We start from the raw sequence: 25,614 nt of genomic DNA on the forward strand, positions 1-25,614 counted from the left end.
ACCTGTAAATGTGCATCATATGGCCCCTTTAATGTTATGAATTCCACCTCTGCTTATCCTCCAAAGACAAATAAAAATGTCTGCTGAGGAAAATTTTATGAATTTGATTCATTTGGGAATGGTAAAGAGAGCTCTGATGTTAGCGAGGCTATAAAGATTCAGGTTAGCATATTTTATTCAGAAAAGCAATACATGTTAAATACAACATGGTGTAAAGATTTTCTTGGCTTCCAAAGGAGGCATTAAAGAAAAACGTCAGGAACCATTTCCGTAAGAGCTGAAGCTAATATGAGGCTTCAGCAGTATGGGTTAGACATCTCTATTTGCTATAAAATTCCCTCTTTGTGTTGCCACAGTCTGTGTTTTCTTTCTGAGCGCTGTATGGATACATCCTGGTAGTCTCATACAGGTTTGTTACTGTAACACAACCTTTGCAATAAATCCACACATGACCGTCAGGAAATCAACTTGATTAGTCTGACTCAGACTATGGAAGCCTCATATTAACTTCTGCTGAACTCCATCCATCCATCCATTTTCAGCCACTTGATGAGTTATATAGTCTTCACAGTGTGTTCTTGGTTTGCCTCGGGGTCTCCTTCACATTGGACGTGCCTGGAATACCTCCACAGGGAGGCATGCTGAACCAACTCAACTGACTCCCTTTGACGTGAAGGAGCAGCGGTTCTACTTCAAGTTCCTTCTGGATGTCTGAACTCCTTACCCTGTCTCTATGGGTGAGCCCAGCTACAGTGTGAAGGAAACTCATTTCAGTTGCTTGTAATCTCAAAGCTCTGACCATAGGTGAGGGTTGGAACCTAGATACAATGGTAATCAAGAGCTTTGCCACCAACAGAAAGGTAAAATTCCACATTCCTATGATTAGTTTTTAATCTCTTTTCTATTTAATGAGAGAGTATAATATGGAACTTTCCACTGACAGGCGGAGGAATGCCTTGTTAGCAGTAATGCAGGCATTATACCAGACTGCCATGGTGAAGAGGAGGTGGCAGAACTTTAGAATGCATTATAATGTGGATTTCATCCCCCACCATCTATTATAATAGAGGCATGCTAGGGAGGGATCCCGTCATGGCTAGTATGGACAGGAAAAATTCAATAACTCTTTGAATGTGCATATCATGTATCGGAATTGCATTAAAACAGACTTTTATTTCTTCCAGATTGGACATTTTGCTCAAAAGCAGTTCCCTCACTTTCCTAATTGTCCCCCCTACTCTCCCCTGGATGACCTCCTGGAGCTCCACCTGCAGCAAAGGTGTATCATTTCCATCATATACATCTACTTAATTCACTCTAACCAAATCCTCTAACCTGTGTCAGGAAAAACATGTGGGAAGAAGATCTTTGCACAAAATTTACCAGTGATAAATGGGAACATATTCTCTACCTGGTACACTCATCCTCTATTTGTGCATGACATGGGCTACTTCAGTGCAAAATCTTACTTAGACTAATGCCAAATTAGCAAAAATGTTCCCTAACCACAAGGATGCTTGTAACAGATGCGAGGGTTCACCTGCTGATCTCTTGCAGATGCTCTGGACTTGTCCCCAGTTATTATAAATAGAATATTGGACTAAAATATTTGAAACACTATTGTACATCATACTTATGAGGTTACAATTACTCCTAATCCATGTCCCAATCATAATCCATGACAATAACATATCTGGCTCAATTCAAAAGGTCCTGGCCTTCACTACCTTGCTTGCTAGGCATCTTATTATGAAATGGAAGCAGGTCTCATCCTCTAAATTTGAAGATTGGATTAAGGAGGCATTGAAATGTATCAAGCTGGAGTAAATAAGATGCTCAACTAAGGGCTCTCTAAAAACCTTTCATACAATCTGGAAGCCCTTTTCTTTCTTTCTTTCTTTCTTTCTTTGGAGGTCCTGTTTTTAGGAGTTGTAATGGATGGGGTAGCTGGGGACAATAAGTTTTTCTAAATAAAGTTGGAAAAAGTGCAAAAATGTATAAAAAAAAATCTTTTAATTAATCAAGCATCTGTTAATGATCTAAAACCATTGGCTGTATTCAAGGTATGAAATCCCAAAACTGATGAATTTGAAAGAAGGATTTTGTAAAAGAGAAGGAATTGAATCACCTTCAGTCCTTTAAAAAACACTTAATCCCCTATTCAAAGCATTGTGTTTGTTGTTTTTTGTTTTTATATTACATTCAGACTTCTAAGGCTTGTCAGAGTGTGATAGAAAATATGATATCCTGCTCTGATGAGTTGAGTAAAAGGTTACTTTCCTGTGCTGTTACTTCATACTGCTTGCTTAGTACGAGTCAGTGACCCTGAGAGGAAACTCTCTCACAAATAAGACAGATGTGATGAAACTGTGAGAGAGGTTGTCAAACTTCTATTTACCAGTTTATCAGCTGGAATCACCTGGACATGTTTTTGTGTGTTGACAGTAAAACGATATCAACTCCAGTCACCCTAACACACACGAAAACAAATACTATACAAGAAATATATCCATCCATCAGTGCTTCCCTCATTCCTCATAATTATACAGTAGTATTCTCATAATTACATGGCGCTAAGTCATATTTGTATCATAATTCATTTTTTTAGTTATGGAAGTCAATTATTGGCGTCTCTTATTGGTGAAAGCATAGCACTTTCACATTAAAGTACCTAATAATGATTTGGCTAATTAATTCTTCATTAAGTGGAAGTCATCCACCACAGATTCACCCTGACATTAATCAAGTGCAATGGTAGATTAACTTTAAAGCTGCACCAATAAATGTTTGCAACTTATAAGTCAGATGTTGTGTTTTCAACTTGTTGTGCTGCCCCCAAGTGGACAGCAATATCAATTAATGCAGCTTTAAAGGGTTCAGAGTAAATAAGAGAATAGAAAAAACAACATTTTAATTATTCTGGCTTTTAGTAACCCATTTTTCACATGCTTTTCCTCCCTGACTGAATAAAGCTGTGTGGGAGTCACAAGTTTTTGCAATTATCAGGTATGAATATGGAAATAAAAAGACACATGGTGAACCTTTTTTTTAAAAAAAAAACAGCTATCAGCAACTTCAGAAATGAAAGAGCACTATTTGTATTAGCTTCAAAAATCTGCTGAAGGTTGAATCCAACTGTGTAATCCATGACATTATGTTACATTAAATGTGATTACATGATGAATAAAAAATATCTCTGTTGTAAAGGGCAGCCGATGTGCTTGTAGTGAATAAATTAAGTGAGTAAAATGGTGGGGTAGCTGAGAAGCTGGTCTGTAGCAGAGGAGGAGCAAAGCAGTAACACATCTCCATCAGGCAGCCATCACTAGTCGTCTCACGTCTGAACACAATGGGCAGTGGGGGGTTAGAAGGAGAGGAAATGGAGAGTGCCATGTGCCTCTGACAGATCACAGAGCAGTCTAATGAAGCTCACCGTCACTCTGGCTCATGTGACAGCTTCCTGAAGCCAGATGGCACTCAATGTTATCCAGGAGACCTCATCCTGGCACCTCCAGCACCCCACTGCTGGAACCACAATCTGTACGCACTGATGACCCACTGCAGCTATAGTACATAAAAGAGACACTAGACCAGGTGTCCTGTTGATGTATGATTCTGCTACCTCACTGTGGGTTCTTACCAGCATGTTGGCCTTAAAGGGTCATACTGTTGCCTGCTCACAAGATTTGCACACTTCCCTGCTCCCTGTCGTCTTTGGTAATGCATCATGGATCCCTTTGCCAATATTCTCTCTTTTGTCCACGAGCTTACAGCGAACCAGAACCACCTTGAGAGGAGCACTGTCTGTACACAGTCTGTAGGGGGACTATTCAGTGTCATTCCCAAATCCAAGAGTCACCTTTGCATCAGCAGAGTACAGCAAGAACAGAATAGATATGGAGACACAGTTTCAATGTGACCTCATTGAATCTGTTTATTTGAAACCAAATCAAATTGAAGGTTTCGCTTCCAACAATTTAACTAAACAAAGTGAGGGTTTACTTCAGTTTTTAGAACTAAATATATTTGATGAACTAAAGCTTATTTATTTCGGGACTATCTAAATGTAAATTTAATCTTGGTATAATATATAATCAGCCTTTATTACACTGTCAAACTACAGATCATATTTTCAAGATAAATTGGTTTAGAAAATGTACATCTAAACATAATTCCACCTGGAACTAGATCCCCAATCTGGTTTTCAATCAGTGTGCTGATCTCCAATTTTTGTTGGCTTGTAATACTTTGTAAACTTTCTAAAAGTTTCTAAACTTTCTCCCCATTCCTGTCTAATTTGGAACAATCAACATATTTTACATAAAAACAAAACTGTATTTAAATAATTGGAGTAGCAGTGGCATCAATTTGGTGAAAAAGATTATAAAAGGATCCTAAAAGGTATTGCAGTGACACTCATCAGTGTCATAAAAGCCCCCTTAAAGTATGATCAGTTGAGTGGATGAAACCCAAAATGTCTTTATATGCTAGGGAAATCTGCTATTAATAAAATGAAGAACAATGTGCCCAGTTTCAGACTTTTTGAATTGATGTGGAAAACATTTATGGAACCATTACCAATTGCTGTAAACAAAAAGCACAAAAACTGTTCTGATCTCTTCTGGAAAAAAGAAATGTAAAGCACATTTTTCAACCTTGGAATGACCATTACTACATGTTACTACTACAACATTGTGGGTTTTCTCATACAAAACCACTGTAAAGGAGTTAAATCATTTACATTTACATATTTTTATGTAGTAAGTCAAGGTATGTGAATGAAAAGTCATCACCAACTGGAGGCCATCATTTACTATTTCAGTTATTATTCTTTTTTTACCCCTACATCACTGGTTACCAACCATCCCATCTTGAAGCCAGTGACTGTAGTCTCCATATTGCAGTTGGTAAATGAAATCACAAACACTTCTGGTGCCATGTTGACTCTTTGTGCTGAGTCATGGAGCAATTTGAACAGGACACGACAATCTTCTCTTGTGAGACCACACATTTCATGACCTGTTTTTCAGCTTTGAACTAACCAGTTAAGCAGAACATTCAAAATGTGACCTTGACACCCATTCTACAGACCGTAATTTTGCATTACTCGTCATCAATGCGGTGACGTCACTGTAAATCAAAAGTGACTCAAACTCTGGCCATAAAGAGGCAAACAATGACTGAAAATCAGTAGTGGAAAGTAACCAAGTATATTTACTCAAGTACTGTACAATTAGTACAATTTTGAGGTACAGTATTTGTGGTTTACTGAGTATATACTTTTTACTTCCTCCACTAAATTTCAGAGGGAAATATTGTACTTTCTACTCCACTACATTTATTTGACAGGTTTAATTACTTTTCAAGATTTGACACAATGGATAATATAACAAGCTTTTAAAATACAACAAATTGCTAAAGTTGAAACCAGTGGTTTCCAGCCTTTTTGGCTTTTGACGTCTTACAAAAAGCAGTGGGCAGTCAGGGTCACATTTCAGATGTCTATGAGTTGTTAACAGCTCCACCAAATAGTGATTTTTCCCTCTAAACTTCTCACATGGTTTCATTTTTAAGAAATGTTTGAATGATCCAATATTTCAGCAAAAATCAAAGATTAGAGAAAAAGTCCAGAAACTGAAAACAGATTTGTGTATCAGAACTTTGTTTTTTCTTCTTTCCTCTCCCATTAATCATCTCACCACCCCTCAGATTTATCTGCTGACCCTTTGGAGGAGCCCGACCCCTAGGTTGGGAACAAATGGACTAAACTAGCTAACTGTATATAAAGTAGTTGAAATTAGCCTCACCTCCAGCAGCTACAACAGTAACATGCTGCTCTAACACTGATGCTTCAGTATTAATAATCTAATGATGTCATATATAATAATATATCAGTCAGAGGGACCAAACCACTGCCTTTACTGCAATACATTACAACGTATATGCAGCAGCAAGCATTCTAGTTGCACACTGTTGTGCATCTCACCACAGCCTACGGCAATTGGAAGAGAAGCCAATAATTGGTGTGGGCAGTGGGCCTCCACTTTAAACCAATTACACAGCACAGACTTTAGCTCTTTAGATAGTTTTTCCATACAGCAGCAGAAGTAGCTCTATTATAAATGGCATATGTAATTTTAAATAATATTCATGTTCCTGAGCAAATATTACATTTTCTAATAAAGGAAGATATTCAAATAATGACTAAGTCTCGAATAATAGGTGAGCATGAACTCACCTATTAAAGGCTGGTCACTAATAAAGGCAGAATAAGTTGTTTTTAGAGTGTGGTTAAGCTAACATTCATAAAGCTTCCTGCATTGATGTTTCACATGAAAATCCTTCCAGTGGCTCAATGGGCATCTTAAAGGATGGGTTTGCAATTTTTCAAGTCTGTCTTAAAACAATAGTCAGATGCCCAAATGAACATTTAAACACGTTTTTCTTGCTTTAATCATTCCTCTTGTTCATACTGACCATTAGAAGATCCCTTCATAATGCACTTACATTGTAAGAGATGGGGGCCAAAATCCACAGTCCTCCTTCTGTGCAAAAATGTATTTAAAAGTTTATCTGAATCTACCAGGAAGCTTCAGCCATCCAAATGAGTCAAATCAAGTTGACATCTTTCAACGTTACAGTATTTTTAGTGCCAAAGTCCCTCTTTTTGTTACTATACTTACAACGCAGCTCAACAAGGAAACACTGTCTGAGGAAACACAAAGAGGGAATTTGATGCTAAAAAGACTGTAAATGTGGCAGATATCCACTTGATATGACTAACTCAGACTGCTGAAGCCTCATATAAGCTTCAGGCAAACTTTGAGATGCATTTTTTCACAAAATGACTGTTGACACACTGTGGATTTTGGCACCCATCACCTACATTGAAAGCACATTTGAAGGGGATCTTTTAATAGTCAGTATGAAGAGGAGGAATGATTACAGCAAGGTAAACCTCTTTCATTGTTCATATGGACACCTGACTTGTTTAAGACACACTTGAAAAATTGTGAAGCTGTCCTTTAATATCCTGATAGGGTGAAGTTTAAAGTTTTTTTTGACAACTCCCCCCACCAAGACCTCTGGTTAGGGTTAGAAATTGGAGTTACCATAACCCTAATCCAAAGCTTGTAAATTGAAACAGTTCTAGAAAGTGCTGAATTTCATTGAGGGAAATTTAATATGTGCTCAGAAAATATAATATAGTATAATCGGTTCTACTATGCCATTTTTCTCAGTGCCATTGAAAGCCTTAGGGGGATAGGGATTGGGGTTAAGGTCAATATGGTTAGGGTAACCCTAACCGCTGTGATGACCTTAACCCTAACCCTGCCTGGAACAGGAGGGAAAATGCCCTTTGAGCCACTGCAAGAATTCATCTTGGCAGGAAATGTGGAGTTTCATTGATGGTAGCTTAATAACAACTGACAAAATCAGCAAAATTTGAAGCTGATGGAATTATTGGGTGGACTAAAACAGTAATGTAGTTAGAAAAACACAGCAGCAGAATGGATAGTACAGTGGCAGAAAGAAAGTACATTCAATTCCTGTACTTGTACTTTACTTGAGTATTTCAGAGGGAAATATTGTACTTTCTATGCCACTACATTTATTTGACAGCTTTAGTTATTTTTCAGATGAAGATCTGATACAATGGCTAATATAATTATATTGTTTTCCAACTTTTTTGGCTTTTGACGTCTTACATAAAGCAGTGTGTAGTCGGGGTCACATTTCACATGTCTATGAGTTGTTAACAGCTCCACCAAATAGTGATTTTTTTCCTCTAAACTTCTCACATGGTTTCATTTCAATAAATGCTCAAATGATCCAATATTTCACCAAAAATCAAAGATTAGAGAAAAAGTCCAGAAACTGAAAACAGATTTGTGTATCAGAACTTTGTTTTTTCTTCTTTCCTCTCCCATTGATCATCTCACCACCCCTCAGATTTATCTGGTGACCCTTTGGAGGGACCCGAACCTTAGGCCGGGAACCACTGGACTAAACTAGCTAACTGTATATAAAGTAGTTGAAACTAGCTCCACCTCCAGCAGCTACAACAGTAACATGCTGCTCTAACACTGATGCTTCACTATTAATAATCTAATGATGTCATATATAATAATATATCAGTCAGAGGGACCAAACCACTACTTTTACTGCAATACTTTAACTACATCAAGCTCATAATACTTATGTACTTTTACTTAAGTAAAGGATCTCAATACTATATATATAATATATTTTGGCTCTTAAAGGACCCCTTGATCATATTTAGTTGTAACTCTTCTACTTTATTGCACATTCATTTTAGCCCTCGAGAGAAGGGAATGTAAGTTTAGATGGCTTTACTATCATTGTATCCCTGTATGTTTGTACCGGATACCGTAGTAGATTTGTGCCTTTGAATCAACCAGAGGAAAGTGAGCATAGGGAAACAGTGTAAGAGATACAGCCACTGACAGCTGTCCAACAGGGTGTGTGAGGTTAAAGTGGTGAAGGGTGATGAGTGTCTGATGACTTCTCTCATTCTACTCACAGTCCTCTTCTATCAGCCTGCCGGCACAGATGCTATTGAAAGCCGCTCAGCCTGCAGAGCTCGTTGTCCCTTCACACAAGATGTCTGCTTCAGCCCAGCGTTACACTGTTCACACACTCACTGCACCAGGCAGCATTGTACATTTGCACCTTCCTAACAGCAGCTGGGGGTATCTGTTTAAATCATTTGAACAATACCTAGAAATCTTGTGAGGTGTGGAGACTGCTGTGTCTGATATTTAGCAGAGCTTTCTCACTCTTGCTCGCATCTTAAGTGTCCTGTGTCGTTCTTTTGTCACTGCAGAAGGATATATTGAGCAAGAAATGAGCTTCCTTGAGGACAGAAGAACAGACAGCATCCTTGCTGGATGAATGGACACTAGTGATTTGAGAATACAAGGGGGGACCCAAAAATCCTCAGAAGCCATTGATAGCACAGGAGTAGGGGAGCAGTTACTGGATTTACTGCTCGGTAGAGTATACCTACAACTTGGTGAAATTAAAATTTGGACACCATGGAACAAATCCAGGAAGAAACGCAGGAGACTATGGATACGGTGACGAAAGATGACTACAGGAAATGTCTCCTGGAATGAGAGAAGCATATTGCATCTCAAGGAGAGTACATTGAAGGAGATTAGAAAGGTTCCACTAAAAGATTTATAATGACAGTTTTTTTTGTTCTGTTTTGTTTTGTTTTACAGTCCTGGGAGTGTTTGGGTCCCCCCTCGTATACCACAAACAAGTGAGAACTTTGTTCTTTCACACCTTGTAAAGGCCAATTCATACTTTCCGTGTCCACGTGGCTGTGAGGGTCCGTGCTGGTCCGTGTGATGTAAATGTCGTCATCTGCGGATGTCCGCGTGCAGCCCAAAATTTGTGACCATGCGGACTGTACACATAGCAAGCATGTCAACTGTGCATGTGCTAGTTATCACACTGTAATCCTGTTTACTAGCAGCACATGTGGAATATGTCTGTCTGAGACCGTGTGCAAGACAACAGCTGTCCACGGACACGGAACACAGAAGCATAAATTAGCCTTAATACTGTACCAGCTTTTGCAAACATTGCTTCTGCCTTTCAAGAATAACAGTAACACTGTATTCACAAACTTAACTGCTAAAATTTCAGACTATAGCAACACCACTAAAAAGAGGTCTGGTTGGTTCAGAAACACAGTGACCAGTGACAATAAATTTACTACCAAACTATCTGTTGGAAATAGACATCACAGTTTACTGACCCACTTCCTGCTTGAGCTTTGAGCTACCATACTTGCTGTAGTTGTGAGAACACAGGTTTTCTGTTCAATGAGGGATAATTACACTGTAAAACATTAAAATGTCTCAATTTAGAAGCTTAAGTTCCTCTGCTGCCTTAAAAATGTGGGTTAACTGAACTTTAGTTTAATAATTAGTTCAAAGTCATTTCATGATGTTTTAAAATGTAAAATCAATTGAGTTGAATTAACTCAAGAGATAATAGGTTCAATAAACTGAAAGTATTAAGTTAAATCAACAAATGTTTAGTGTGACACTACTGACAAAAATTACTGTCAAATTAGCTTTTTATGTATTTTTTACAGTTTGGAGAGTCAGTTTTTCATTTGTTAGAAAGAACTTACAGCCCTTGCTGCTGCAGTTGGAGCCTTGTTGTACAGTCAGTACAAAGACAACATGCAAGGCTGCTCTCAGTGACCTTGTTAGCATGACTTATCTTAAAGCATCTTAAAGACACAAAGCAAGTTCCCACTGTGTTTCTTCAAAATATAAAATGAAGTGTCTCTGGAGAGTTTTAACTCTCTAACAATGCATGCTATCTAAGTCTGCTTATATGCTGATTGCGTCTCTTTAGAAACTTAATTTAATGAGTTTAGTGAACTGTCAACAGTGCATTCATTCAATTCATCAATCATTTCAAGTCAAAAGACTTCAAGTCAGAGGAAATGTTCTGAAATTTTCTGAAAATGAGGACTAAAAGTTGAAGTTGATTTAACTTGAAATTGATTAAACTTAATATATGTGTGACAAAATATTAGTTGATTCCACTTCATTCCTGAATGATATTTTACAGTGTAGCAACATTTCAGATGCACTCACTTTCAGTTTGACCTCAAGTGGTTTCGATCATCTGGATAAACTGTTGCTTTGTTTACAACCTGACTGCTTGTGTTTCTTGACCCGCCAAATCTCCTTCTAAGCCATGTTACCATTTTCACAAATCTCAGCAATTACTAGGTCATTTTTCCATGGGCCTGGTATAGCATGCTTTAATCATGCCAAGCTGTGCCAAACTGTGAATTCACAGCGACTGTGGCCAGCAGGAGATAACCTCACTAACAAACGCTTGGTTCTGCCTTTTAGCAGGGTTAATTGGGGCCAACCTGGGATAACTTCCCACCTCAAACCAAGCTGTGTCTTGCACTAAACTGACTGTGTGTCTTTGCTGGTGAATATAGCTAAAAAATCTCTGCTTTTCAAAGTATCCTTCTGTTCAGCTCTCAGTACTGTTGTAACTTCTTAGTGAATCTGTGTGAACTTAAGTTTTTCTCCTATGTTCTGGTTCATCCTTTTAGATATCAAACTCATTGTTTGTACAGCTGTATCAAGTTACAGCTAGAGAACATTTTCTACTCCTTCACATTTTTTTCACCACCAATCCTGATCTAGGAAATGCAGTGTTTTTTGTCTCTTGAATTAGATATGATATTGTTAAAAAATTATGAACCCAAAAAGATATAGACATGGAGATTGACAGTTCCTTCTTGACTTTGAAAACAGTAGTTGACAAAACAATCTCACCACAAGCTCTATTTGGTTGATTTGGCAGATCTTTCACATGATCTTCCTCAGCAGACGGTGTTTCCTAGTTGTCACAGAATTGTAGATGTTCAAATTTCCATTCTTTTGATACAATGAAAGCTCCAGAACACCTGCAGAATAGAGCTTGTGATGATTTTTTTTTTTTGTCAGCTGCTTCTTCCATGATCAATAATTAACTTTAATTTGTTTTAGGCCAACATGGATGGGAAATATTTAACGTTCTCATCTTCTGAACATCTACAACTCCACGAAAACTGCACAACTCCATCTGCTGAGGAAGATGTGTAATACAATTGAAAGCTCCAGAACAGCTACTCAAAATATGGACATATTCATCACTATTTGGTCAGTGGATCAGTGTTAGTACAAGAAGAAGCAGTCACAGAGCTGTAAATGTAACACATTTAGAGCTTGTAAACAACTAGTTTTACCTTTCCATGATTCTCTGCTCTATCAGCATAGCTTGAATGGTTGTGGTTGCTCACACTTGAGCTTGAGTATGAGCATGAGTAGAATGAACTAAAAAAAGGACCCAAGTTGTAATAAAATGGAATTATTATAAATAATCAGATATCCACCAAGTTAACCAACACCATGAAGGGACAAATAGCTCCAGTCTACTATGCTTAATGATCCAAAAGAGACCAGAGAGGCATTGAACGCTGGCAAGCCAATGTGCAGATGATTTCTCTCCAGTGACTGCACCGACACAAGAATTTAATATGAACACACCGAGTGAATCTACTGTGTGTCAATTAGCTCTTCCCTGTCAGAGCTCCACTTTGTGGTTTTAGGTACAGGTATGTTTTTACATCAAAATCTGCAGCCTAACAAGATCTCCATTTCCACATTGTCACTTTGCTTCTCCCTCTGTTCCTCTCTCTGTTCTACTCGCCTTCCGCTGTTGTCTCTATCTGTATTCTCATCTGCATTCTCTCTGTCTCTCTCTCTCTTTTTTTTCCTCTCCGCAGTGCACACTTTTCCAGAACACCTTTTCCCCCCGGCTCTCCGGCAACTAAATATAGTGACTGGTGCAGACAGCTCGGCCTTATAACAAATGGTAAGCAGAGCAGAGAGGAGCAGCGGCAGTAGTAGCGTGTGCATAAGGATGTACTGTGGCTTCACTTCAACAGACAATGAACCACAGGGTATAGACATCGACATTTTTTTTTATGAGTAACAGAAATTCACATCTGATAAAAGGATACATCTTATATAGCTATATTGCTGTTATCCAAGGCTGTACAAGTACATTTTCCTTGAAATAGGACTATGTAACTGCATTTCAAATGAAGTGCCACCAAGAAAATATAAATTGATTTAACTGGATAGGATAAGAATTATAACAGCAGCAGAGATTTAAACTGTACCCAGCAGCAAAAAATCCAATTTAGTTGGGTAGTTTTTTGTTTGAAATGTTATTTTCTGCACTAGTGTCTCCATCAACTCAACTGTGGACAGACTTGTGGAGGCCATTTCGCCTTGACTATATGATGGCTTTACTCCTTTTCTTCCATTCCAAGTGAGGATTTACTATTCAAAATGTTACTTGTCACACATAAAGGATAAGGGTGGTGATTTTCTATATTGTTCTTATTGTCAACAAATCTTATGTTTGGGGCCAAACCAACATTGAACTAATCTACTAAGTATTGTGTCTATCCAACACCTGATATATTTTACTCCTCTGAGCTGTAGACCTCTGTTGTTGTCCAAAAACTATTAAAAACACATCAATCAGCCACACTGCTGCACTGAGTGACATGTTCCTGCATCCCTCAAGAGAGTGGCTTGAGAGATAGCTTGTTCAGAAACAGCTCCACAGACTAATAGTAAGACAGTAACCCTCAGTGAGTTTCCTTGTACGGCTGACGCCACTGCACATGTGCAGGAACTTGGTTCCATTAACAGAGCTGTGCTAGCTTGTTGTGCTACATATCACCACCTAATGACTTTGTATTACATTAGAAATTTCTCAAAGAACTTTGTACAAAGTGATAAGTTCATTGTTGGTTTGGCTCTGCACATGAGATTTGTTGAAGTATATAGGGAAGAAAAAGCTAAATCCTTTAATTATGTCCTGTAACTCTTCTTTTTAAATCATAGAATATATGTGGTGACATATACTGTAGTAGACATGCAAACCATTGTCACCATCAATGACATCCCAACTGCTACCATCATCATCATCATCATCATGTGTTAAAGAGTTTAATAAATCTTTTTTTATCACCACTCATGAATCTGCTAGTGTTTGTGCATATTTACCTTAAAGTTGCTTCAAAATCAAATGAAATAAATGTTTCTATGTAGCACAACATATAGGAGGATAATATGGAAATGTATACAATGGCTGCTGATGTCAACACTGTCCTCACAATGAAAACACCAGCGTTTGTCATTCGTTGATGTTGTTATAGCACTGAAAAAAACCTCTTACAGAGGCGTGGATAGATGAGTCAACAAAGTGTGTGACTTTGACACAAGCAGTAACTACTTGTTTCCAATTTCCTGCTACAGTTAGTGTTGTTTCTTTTTTTTTCAACCATGACCACAATCTTTCTCTACCTTAAAGAAGTAGCTGACCACTGTAAGGGCAATTCTGTCCGTGATTGGAGGTCTGAGGGGAAGCAGGTATAAAAATCTGTGGTGCTGGTGTCTAGACAGTGTCAGCCTGGTAGAGGACATTTAAAAAAAAATCACACATCACTAGAGGAGAACATGAGGAAATTCTACAAGCTTCCAACTCATGCCAAACTCCAGTGATGAGCATTTTTTAATTCAGCCACTGAGCTATTTGTTGAGATGACAGAATTATTAAACTGCCATTTGCTCCCACATAGCCTCCCATCTTTCATGACAGCTCGTCCTCACAAGAAAAAACAACAGTATAGGTCGCATATACTGTGGTTTTTTATGAGGATGTCTTGTGCAGGAAGAGTGTGTGATAGCTTTTTCAACATTTCAAGCTCAGTAGCAGAGAACTAGCAATTTCTTTATTTTTGCAGGCATGAGAAAGATGCTTTTTAAACAGCTCAGCATCAAGTTTTCATTTACAGGAGTACATTCAATTAAAGTGCACTTTTGCCCATTCATGCCATCCATGTTCAGAAATATCCCGCAGCTCTGACTAAGGCTCAGTAATCTGCTCCTGAGGGACAAACTTTACTTGCAGCCATCACTTACGCTTCTCAGGCAGACTGTTTTACAAGGGTGAGACTTTATAAAGAGCAAGAAAGGTTCACAAGTTTGTTTTCTGGCCAATTCAGAGGTTACACTTAGATTTAGAGAAGAGAAACAAAGTAAAAACATGCTCTGCTGCCACAGTGGAGTAGCAGCAGGGAAACACTGTCAATGTGGCCACAGCTGTGCTTCCTCCAGAAGGAAATTTCAAAACTCTTTCCCTCAAAATGTTTGATGTTATCAGCCTCTTCTCAGACTCAAGACATTTTCTTGAGCAACAGACATTCAGAACTCAAACCTTTATGTCAAAGGCAAGATAAAGTATCCCTCTGTGAGCTCAAAACTACTTTCATCTTACAGACGGTAACAAAATAAGATGCACAGCACAGTGGTGTAGATACCAGCTCAGATCACAACGGATCAATTTATCCGCTGCAGAATTTTTAGGCTGCTTGATGTTTGATGCTGCAGACTGATTAAAGTCATTGAAAAGGCTACAAATGTAAGAGTTTTCATTTAATTTGCATCTTCTTATCGTGTGCTGTGGGGGTCATCCAAGGCTGCATTTGAATATAGCTATTTAAAATAAAGAGATGGATAAAGAATGCAGAGAAATGCAAACCACCACCCACAGCACCATTAGTGGTTGATTGGCACTGGGAAAACAAAATGCTAGCTGGAGGCGGAGAACTCCACAAACTCTACAGGCAATCAAGAAGAAAGGTGTATCAAACATCTTTGTGTGTGTGTGTGTGTGTGTGTGTGTATAAGGATTAACCCACTTGGTTTTGTTCAGTATATATTTGTTCTATTAGAATGATATCTGAATCCAATGAAACATATAGATCACAAGTAATTCCAGTTTAATTAAGGGAATCAAAGATTCAAAAATGTAATCAAAAAGAGCTTAAAGAGGTTTCAACTGTCCAGCCAAAGAGGAACATAAATGTAGGTTTCCCATAAAAAGACCAGCCAGATGGTGAAACAGAGAGCCAATTAGTCATTAATACAACCCTCAAATCAATAACTCACTTTCTGGCTCAATCAGCCTTCTCCAAACTAATAAAGGTCCAAATTGATGGACTCACCCAGAACTCCGAGCCGGTAGTTGATTGTGATGACAATGACATTCCCGTAGCTGGCCAGGATGCTGCCGTCAATCATGTTGCCTGTTCCCTCCATGTAGGAGCCTCCATGGATGTAAACCATGACTGGCTTTAACCCGTCCTCAGCATGGATATCTGCAAATAAAAAACAAATGTACAAAAGATATTTTAAAAATTGCAAGTATTTAATGGAAAACCACATGCGGTGGATGTGGCTAAATTCAGTGCAGTTGAAATTTTGACAATAAAATATTCCTTTTCTTAATGGTGGATCATTTGCTATATTTACACCAGATTCAAGGTCATTTTTGGTTTCAAAACGGACATCATATTTGATGTCAGTGACGGAAAGACCAAAACAAATTAAGTTAATTTACTCAAGTATTGTTTGATAGTAAAATGATATAATTCATTAACCATTAATCCCATGCAAAAAGCAGAAAGACAGTAGAAAAACAAAATACAGCAAAGTAAACTAAATACAAAGTGACTACCACGGGGCCCCAGACTACCATTGGCCCCAAAGGCCTTGGACTTACTGGGCACTACTGAAGTACTTTGGTTTGGCCCCTGCATTTTAATCTTGAGGCCATATCTCGGGGCCCAATGTTGAAATCTAGGTTAAATTCCTTAAATATTTCAGGTGACTTTACACTTATAAAGTGTGTTTGCTTAAAGGGGACATATGCTTTTTGTGGTTTTCTGTTATTTTTATCCAGTTCTGATATTGGATGTTAAACATAGTCAAAGTTCCAAAACTTGAGGTGATCGTATGTAAAAATGCTCCCTGCAAGTCAAAAGCCAGGGCTTCAACCTGCTCTGAATGCTTTGTTTCGTAACATTTTTTTCTACCTTGCCCATGAAAGGCCATCCATTCTGTAGACTTGGTTGCTAAGGATGTTGCTAAAAAAGGGGGGAAAAAGCATAACAAAACCTACATTTGAAATAAAAATTCTACACATAGTAGATTGTAAAAGATCAAAATTCTTCTTCCACCTATGTCTGACGCTAAAGTTGGTAACAGTTCAGAGCAAATAATGGTCACGCAGGAAACATGGACAACAATCATTCATGATATTGTAATCAGCGGGAAAACACTACACAGTATCAGTGTCTGCACAACAGAGAAATTAGTTTGACCTTTTGTAATTTAACACAGATCATCTTTACACTAAGAAGGATTGTTGGTGTTAGAGATATGGTCTGACGTTCTCCAGCAGACCCTGATGAGAATTTCCATGGCCTGCAATCTCTACATCTGTCTCTTCTCCCGCCTGCACCATTTGTTCTTTGTGTAATGTGCAGGGAATGTTGCAATTAGGCCAGATGAATACCTTGTTTATGAGGCTCTCCAGTTGTGATTAAGCTTGGTGATTAGTACATGTGTAGGTGGTGATTATAAATTAAGAGTGGGTCCTTTACATGAAAGAAGATGGAGGGAGAAGACATAAATCCTCCTGACAAAAGAGAGCAGCATCTTCATCATCAAGACCCCTCAGCTGACTTTTACATAAAATCCTCTGGGTGCGCTCTCCCAAGACGTAAAAACAGGCGTTCTAACTCATACTGTTGTCCTCACATGGCTGTGCATCTCTCAGATCTCTTGCACTATACTGTAGCTGTGGTTGCCTGGAACCAACAGCTGAACAAACCCATTATCCCTGGCCCTGCCGACCAGGCTGCTTGGAAGTCTCTCAAATGTCATCCGGATGACAGCATCTGCTGAGGAAAATATCGAGTTGAGAGGAGAGCTGGCCGGCTTGTGTGCAGCACGAGATTCAAAGCCACGATATTGAGCTTACCGTAAATTCTCATTCGGGGCCTTAATTTACCCCAGCTGCAGAGAAACCCTGGCATCTGTTTGAAACAGGCTCATATGAGAGAGGAGCTTGCTGCAAATTTCCTTTTTTATAATGACTTAGTGAGAAGCTTCCCTGTTTCAGATCTGCTCCTGTTTTCTGCCTCGATAAATTCAGTAAAATGTACTTTAACATGGTATGTTCCATCAGTACAGTAATAGTCATGTCATACTATCCCAGTAGTGGAAGAAGTACTCACATCCTTTACTTAAAGGTGCAGTGTGTAGGATTTAGTGGCATCTAGCGGTGAGGTTGCAGATTGCAACCAACTGAATAGCCTTTCCCTCACCCCCTCCCCCTTCCAAGTGCCCCCTTCCAAGTGTGTAGGAGGACCTACAGTGGCCAGGAAACCTATGAAAAGTGTGAAAGGCCTCTCTGGAGCCAATATTTAGTTTGTTTGTTCTGGGCTACTGTAGAGACATGGCGGTGCAACATGGCAGACTCTGTGGAAGAGGGCCCGCTCCCTAGATATAAAGGGCTCATTCTGAGGTAATGAATACACAGTGATTCTTATTTTCAGGTGATTATTCATAATTAAAACATACTTATGAATATGATATTTCATTTCTGCTAAATCAGTTCTGTTAGATGCCACTATGTAAAAGTATAAACACAGCAATGTAAAAATACTCCATTACAATTTAAAGTCCTGCATGAAAAAACCTACGTAAGTAAAAGTACATAAGTATTATGAGCTTGATGTAGTAAAAGTATTGCAGTAAAAGTAGTGGTTTGGTCCCTCTGACTGATATATTATTATACATGACATCATTAGATTATTAATACTGAAGCATAAGTGTTAGAGCAGCATGTTACTGTTGTAGCTGCTGGAGGTGGAGCTAGTTTCAACTACTTTATATACAGTTAGCTAGTTTAGTTCAGTGGTTCTCAACCGAGGGGTCGGGCCCCTCCAAAGGGTCACCGGATAAAGAAAAAACAAAGTTCTGATACACAAATCTATTTTCAGTTTTTGGACTCTTTCCTTCAATCTTTGATTTTTAATGAAATATTGGATCATTTGAACATTTATTGCTGTTAACACCTCATAAACATGTGAAATGTGACCCCGACTACACACTGCTTTTTGTAAGACGTCAAAAGCCAAAAAGGTTGGAAACCACTGGTTTCATCTTTAACAATGTGTTGTATTTTAAAAGCTTGTTATATTATCCATTGAGTCAAATCTTGAAAAGTAATTAAACCTGTCAAATAAATGTAGTGGAGTAGAAAGTACAATATTTCCCTCTGAAATATAGTGGAGTGGAAGTATAAAGTAGCATCAAATAGAAATACTCAAGTAAAGTACAAGTACAGGAATTGAATGTACTTTCTTTCTGCCACTGTACTACATTCTGCTGCTGTGTTTTTCTAACTACATTACTGTTTTAGTCCACCCAATAATTCCATCAGCTTCAAATTTTGCTGATTTTGTCAGTTGTTATTAAGCTACCATCAATGAAACTCCACATTTCCTGCCAAGATAATGTCTTGCAGTGGCTCAAAGGGCATTTTCCCTCCTGTTCCAGGCAGGGTTAGGGTTAAGGTCATCACAGCGGTTAGGGTTACCCTAACCATATTGACCTTAACCCCAATCCCTATCCCCCTAAGGCTTTCAATGGCACTGAGAAAAATGGCATAGTAGAACCGATTATACTATATTATATTTTCTGAGCACATATTAAATTTCCCTCAATGAACTTTCTAGAACTGTTTCAATTTACAAGCTTTGGATTAGGGTTATGGTAACTCCAATTTCTAACCCTAACTAGAGGTCTTGGTGGGGGGAGTTGTCAAAAAAAACTTTAAACTTCACCCTATCAGGATATTAAAGGACAGCTTCACAATTTTTCAAGTGTGTCTTAAAACAACAGTCAGGTGTCCATATGAACAATGAAAGAGGTTTACCTTGCTGTAATCATTCCTCCTCTTCATACTGACTATTAAAAAAAATCCCCTTCAAATGTGCTTTCAGTGTAAGTGATGGGGGCCAAAATCCACAGTGTGTCAACAGTCATTTTGTGAAAAAATGCATCTCAAAGTTTGCCTGAAGCTTATATGAGGCTTCAGCAGTCTGAGTTAGTCATATCAAGTGGATATCTGACACATTTACAGTCTTTTTAGCATCAAATTCCCTCTTTGTGTTTCCTCGGACACTGTTGACAGTGTCCTTGTTGAGCTGTGGTGGAAGTATAGTAACAAAAAGAGGGACTTTGGCACTAAAAATACTGGAACTTTGACTATCTATTTGATTTGAATCATTTGGATGGCTGAAGCTTCATGGTAGATTCAGATAAACTTTTATAAATACAAAATACATTTTTGCACAGAAGGAGGACTGTGGATTTTGGCCCCCATCTCTTACATTGTAAGTGCATTATGAAGGGATCTTCTAATGGTCAGTATGAACAAGAGGAATGATTAAAGCAAGAAAAACGTGTTTAAATGTTCATTTGGGCATCTGACTATTGTTTTAAGACAGACTTGAAAAATTGCAAACCCATCCTTTAAGATGCCCATTGAGCCACTGGATAGATTTTCATGTGAAACATCAATGCAGGAAGCTTTATGAATGTTAGCTTAACCACACTCTAAAAACAACTTATTCTGCCTTTATTAGCAACCAGCGAGTTCATCCTCGCCTATTATATCAGACTCAGTCATTATTTTAATGTCTTCCTTTATTAGAAAATGTAGTGTTTGCTCAGGAACATGAATATTATTTAAAATTACATATGCCATTTATAATAGAGCTACTTCTGCTGCTGTATAGAAAATCTAAAGGGCTCCAGTCTGTGCTGTGTAATTGGTTTAAAGTGGAGGCCCACTGCCCACACCAATTATTGGCTTCTCTTCCAATTGCCGTAGGCTGTGGTGAGATGCACAACAGTGTGCAACTAGAATGCTGGCTTCTGTATATACGTTGCACCTCAGTAGGCCTGGCAGAATGCAAAGCAGCCAGCCAACCAGGCAGGCAGGAAGGCGCAGGGCAGGAGGGGTGTATCATTCTCCTCCTCCGCAAAAGAAAACAGTGAGGCAAAGGAGTTGAAAGCAACCCACAGTGACAGGTTATTAATCTTTGCTGTACTCTGAGTGGGCGCCTCAGCTTTGCTAATGCGACTGCATCTAGTGTAACTCACAACTCCTCACCTGCAACCGAGCCTGAGGGGGATTCTAAATGTTGAGCCTGAGGAGGAGCTGCGGTTGACGGCCTGGACCAACCCCGGACAGATTCACTTGGGTTAAGTACAGGGCTGCTAATTACAGAGGCAGGACAGCAGGATGGTGTCAATAAGTTCCTGTTTGTCATTCAGTTCCACATTAGGAGAGGCCCGGTGGAACAGTGTGGGTGGTGGAAACAACCTTGAAGAGGCAGATACACATAAAACAAGAGTGCTGCCATTAAGTTGTCATAGTCTCTAACTGATACGCATCTGATGGTCGCTGCAGGCCTCTGTGAGCTCAGACAAAACTATTCAGCTGGCTCTCCATCAAACAAACAGGCAAAATGACTGTTACTACCCTTGTCTTTTGGTGTAGTGCAGCAGTGGAGTCAGAAGTCAGGAGGAAGGGGGTCCACTCAGGGCACTTTGATCCAACAGAGAGATCCCCTACAGATTTAGAGCCGTGTTTTATGGCTGGTGAAGGAGCGGGTGGTCTCGGGGCGCCATGTCCCAATCCTGTCAGCGTGGAGTGCACTTAAAACTAAAGAAATCAAACTGCTTCAAGTGCTCTTCTCTTTCTCTCTCTCTCTTACTATCTCTGTGTCTCTCGTTCTGGCTGCTTTCTCGGGCCTCTGGAGCTGGCTGGGTGACTGTGCAGCGAGTTCGTCCCGGACATTCATCACTGCCACCCAGGCCGCGGGGATAATATATTCCTCCGCTGGCTGCACGGTGTTTCACACATTACTCATCTTTATATGGGTGAGGGGGGTAGGGGGAGGGAGGGGATAGTGTTTGAGGAGAGAGGGGGGGGGGAGCATGTTTGAGGGGGTCTGTCTGAATTTTCCATTTGCTTCTAGCGTTTTCTACTGTTAGCAGGGCTCGTACAAATGGCAGTTAATGGAGGCAATGTAAAGTGTGTCGTCCCCTCCGCCTCCACCACTATCACTGCCATCACCGCAGTCTATCCCAGCATGCTCTCCGCAGACAGCTGCCTACTTCCTGTTCAATACAGCTCTACTGACATGCCAAACTGCAGCCAGCCTCCTCTCTCTCCAGAGTCACAGAAGGTCATTATTTGGCCCACAGCCTAACACAAACCTGCCAGGAAGAGCCAGTATATACTGGCATTATACTGCCAGTTTACTGTCAAAGTATTCAAAAAAACACAAATTACATAATGGACTATATTACTTTATATATGGACATAAAATGTAGCAGAAGTATTCAATTTCTCATGTATATGATAGTATTTATGTGGGCATAAACGTATATCCCTGATCTCAAATTTGATTTATCACATAGTATAGAGTACAAACTAAATATACAGTGCAATAATTACATAAAAATGGCACCTGGCTGTAATACAATGCAACAAAAGTTATTTACATTTTTCAAGGAGGCTCCTAATTTGCATAACTTTTGGCTTATTCAACTGTAAATTTAACTTAAATATAGACAGTTAAAATATTACTTTGGCACAAAGTTAAACAAGGTGAAAGAGCCCTTTAATTCCTGCCCAGACCTTTATATATTCCAATGACCTTGGGGATTCTGGAGTTGTTAAAACCTGGCGTTACAAATAGCCTGCCTGTAATGTCTGTTTTCATGTGATACATACTAACTCATTGAAATTCAACATTATGATCACATGCTGGCAAACCGGAGGTCGCTACATAAAATGATCTATCATCCTCTGTTTTACAGTTACAACAACAATGTCCATACATTTTTGTGTCAGCCAAACACATTTGCTCGTATAGCTTATGCAGCTCAATCTTAAATGAACCAATTCATTATGAATCCCAGAAATATAAAACAAAGAACAGTCACTAGTCCATAACTTAAAGCTGAATATGCTGATGTGCTACAAATACATGTTGTTTAATATATTGTACAATGTCTACCCTTATTGGACAAGTGATTTTTAACATGAAAACATGCATGACTTAATACATATATACAGTATGAATTACACCCATAGCCGTAAGAAATCAAAATATGCTATTTCTGTATGTTTTGCAAAATATTTGTAAATGAAATGATCTTAATATGTAAAATGTTGTTTTCATTTCCACTTTTACATGGGACATTTAAACAAAATGCAAGGAATGCATAACTCATTATCCTTCATTGTTTAATTCAATTAAGTTATTTATTTAATCCAAAAAGAAATCCAATTCAGTTTTAAATACATGCACATGCAAGGAAATGTGTTCATATTATATATGTACCAAACATGCAGTATATGCCATAAATTGTATTTTTGTATGGAATTATACTTACTGTATACAGTTTATGCAGCCCCTGTGCTTTGAATAAACCACAATGTTCTTTCCACAGTGTCTTTTTTCAAAGGAGGAAAGTAATTACAGTAAAACCTTAAGAAGCAGTTCTAGTAAAACCTTTAACACTTCTTGTTCCGTTTACATAATTGAATAATTATAATTGAGGGTGCCTTTGATTCAAATGGCATTCTTAAGAAGACGAGCACTTCTGACAAAAGCTCATTTAACAGTAAAGAGCAAACTTCCAGAAGAAGTGATGTGGGAGAGTATAGCACATAAGGTCTGAGAGAGGTTGTCTGCAGTGCTACGAGGGTTCTCTGCAGCAGCCGCTGAGGTATAGGTGAACCACAGGGGAGCCACAAGAGTAATTCATTGCCACTGCAGATGTTCAAACAGTCAGAGTGCATCGATCCTGCACACATTCCTGAAAACACAGACAAGTCCGGGTAATACCTGAGGATGCTCTTGTTATGACCGGCTCGCAGGCCACAACAAAGGAGGGAGACGCACGCCCAAACTCAGCGATAATAACCGAAATTTATTAAAGCAATTAACAATAATTGCAATGGGGTGTGGAAGTCAGTATCAGTGGTGTTTGAAAGTGTATGGATGTGTTGTCTAATGTGTGGTGTGTGTTGTCAGTGCAGAACAAAACCAAAAAGGAAACGCAAAAAAACAACCACAGCGTGGTGAGTGGGAAGGGATCAGAGAGGGACTGGAATCAGGGCAGGCGGGCTTAAATACATTCTGGGGCACTGGCCAGGTGTTCCCGGTTAGTATTCTAGTGACACGTCGGTTCCACCCATTCAGGGACCTGCGACACACAGACACAAACCACAAGACCAAAGGCAACAGAGGCAACAGGCTCTGGGGCTGTCACACTCTTTATTCACCATATAGAAATCTTCACTTTAAATATGCAAGTGATGATCTTCTCCAGTAGATTCAGTGAGGCACAGCAAAAACTAAGATCATCAAAAACTGACACTTAATCTTTTCTTTTGCTTGTATTTTACACTAAAACGGAGCTAAGGATGTCTCAGTGGAAACACTTCTGCCTACATAATCAAAGGCATAGGGTTTCCTCTCACAATTGCAAGAGGGATATTGTCTTTTCTTCCACACCTGCTTTAGGCAGATGGTGTGTTATTTTAATATTTTAACAACACCATCTCCCAATGATCTGGCCCTTCTAATTTGAAGTAAACTATGCTACATCTGTTAGGTGCAAATCCAATATATAATGGTATTTGCTAACTGGCGTGATGAAACCCCAGAGGAAATTCAAGCTTTTAGAAGATCAGAGCAAGATACAGAGCAAGACTAAGTAAATTACAGTTTCCTGCAGAAATTAAAAGGTATCACCTTGTATAACAAATCTGATAAAAAAAAAAAATCTGTTTAAACTTTATGATAATATGAGTTGCATTGTTAAACATTGTTTATCATTTCATTACATTTATTTGGCCGACGTTTATTTCCCGTACACATAAATTGAGAGAAGGGACCAAACCATCAAGCTTTGAATTAAAGGGGCACTCCACCGATTTTACACAGGCAACTGCCTGTCTTTGACTTTGTCAGTCATCAAACCAAACAGCCAATCAAAGGTCATGCCCAGTATTCTAAGTGGCCAATCAAAGGAGCGGACTGTGTATTCCATCCCCGCCTCCAAAGTCTCAAAAGTCAATTTGACAAGCAAGCGAGTGTTGAGCAGGTGCGAGTGCATTGGGAGGGTCGAGCTTGTGCTTGTGACAGCCCTGTGCTCACAGGACTGCATTTGTGCATGCAGAGCAGAAATGCTCTCTTGCGAGGATGCTTTTCCGTTTGCGGATACTGTTCTGTGTGCTTGTATCACGTGCACGTTCCTGGTTTTTATGTACGTGTTTTGAGACAAAAATCCTCCCTATCTATCCTACCTTTTTAGAATTTTTGTGTGTTGTCTGTGGTGGTTCTGTGTCCCTATGTAATATAATTTAATGTACATGGAATGTGTAGAAAGTTTTTTACCTTGTGGAAATGCTTTTTCTCTCTACGTCCCCATCATTTTAGCCTTTCTTGTGTTCCAAGTGAGAACACAGGTCATTTGTATCCTCATTTGTGTCCTTGTATGAGACATGAAGACAGCTGTTACTGTTAACACGGAGCAACCAACAAAACACCACCCACCCGTGCTACGCGGGTGTTTAAAATCTAGTGATGCTGCTTTACAGTACAGTAATGTTACTGTAGCTTGACAGTTTCGATAGCTTGACTGCTGATGGATTCCCACTGTGTGTCGTTTGTCCACAATTACTGTAATTAACATCATACAAGTTCACCATACAAGTAAATTTCATGCAGAGCATGAAGTTTGCATGAAATCTGCACCGCACCTTTCATTCAATTTGCACTCAAAATTGCATGTAATTAGCACCTGATATACTACCGAGCAGCTAATTACTCCAGGACTATTCTGCAGGTGAAGCAGTTGGAAGAGTTTAGTGGAGACTTTATCTATGATTACATAGCTCAGAACAGAATTAATAATGTGATACTGCATAGAAATGCTCATTAATGAAGAAACAAAGTTAAACATTCACTTCAACTTCACTGCAGAACGTCTTTTACTCTTTTTATTAAATTATTACATAGCCAAATCTGTAGACCTA

General features: G+C 39.0%; 1 protein-coding gene across 1 annotated transcript in view; it reads right to left on the minus strand.

Moving 5' to 3' along the window:
- nlgn4xa (neuroligin 4 X-linked a) overlaps nt 1-25,614 on the minus strand; it is a 109,798-nt gene that overhangs the window by 52,632 nt on the left and 31,552 nt on the right. The window contains exon 4 of the mRNA XM_042404183.1: nt 15,641-15,793. Coding sequence (XP_042260117.1) covers nt 15,641-15,793 — 153 coding nt within the window. The remainder of the gene's footprint in view (nt 1-15,640; nt 15,794-25,614) is intronic.

This window comes from Thunnus maccoyii, chromosome 24, assembly GCF_910596095.1.
Source record: "Thunnus maccoyii chromosome 24, fThuMac1.1, whole genome shotgun sequence".
NCBI classification, from domain to species: Eukaryota; Metazoa; Chordata; class Actinopteri; order Scombriformes; family Scombridae; genus Thunnus; species Thunnus maccoyii.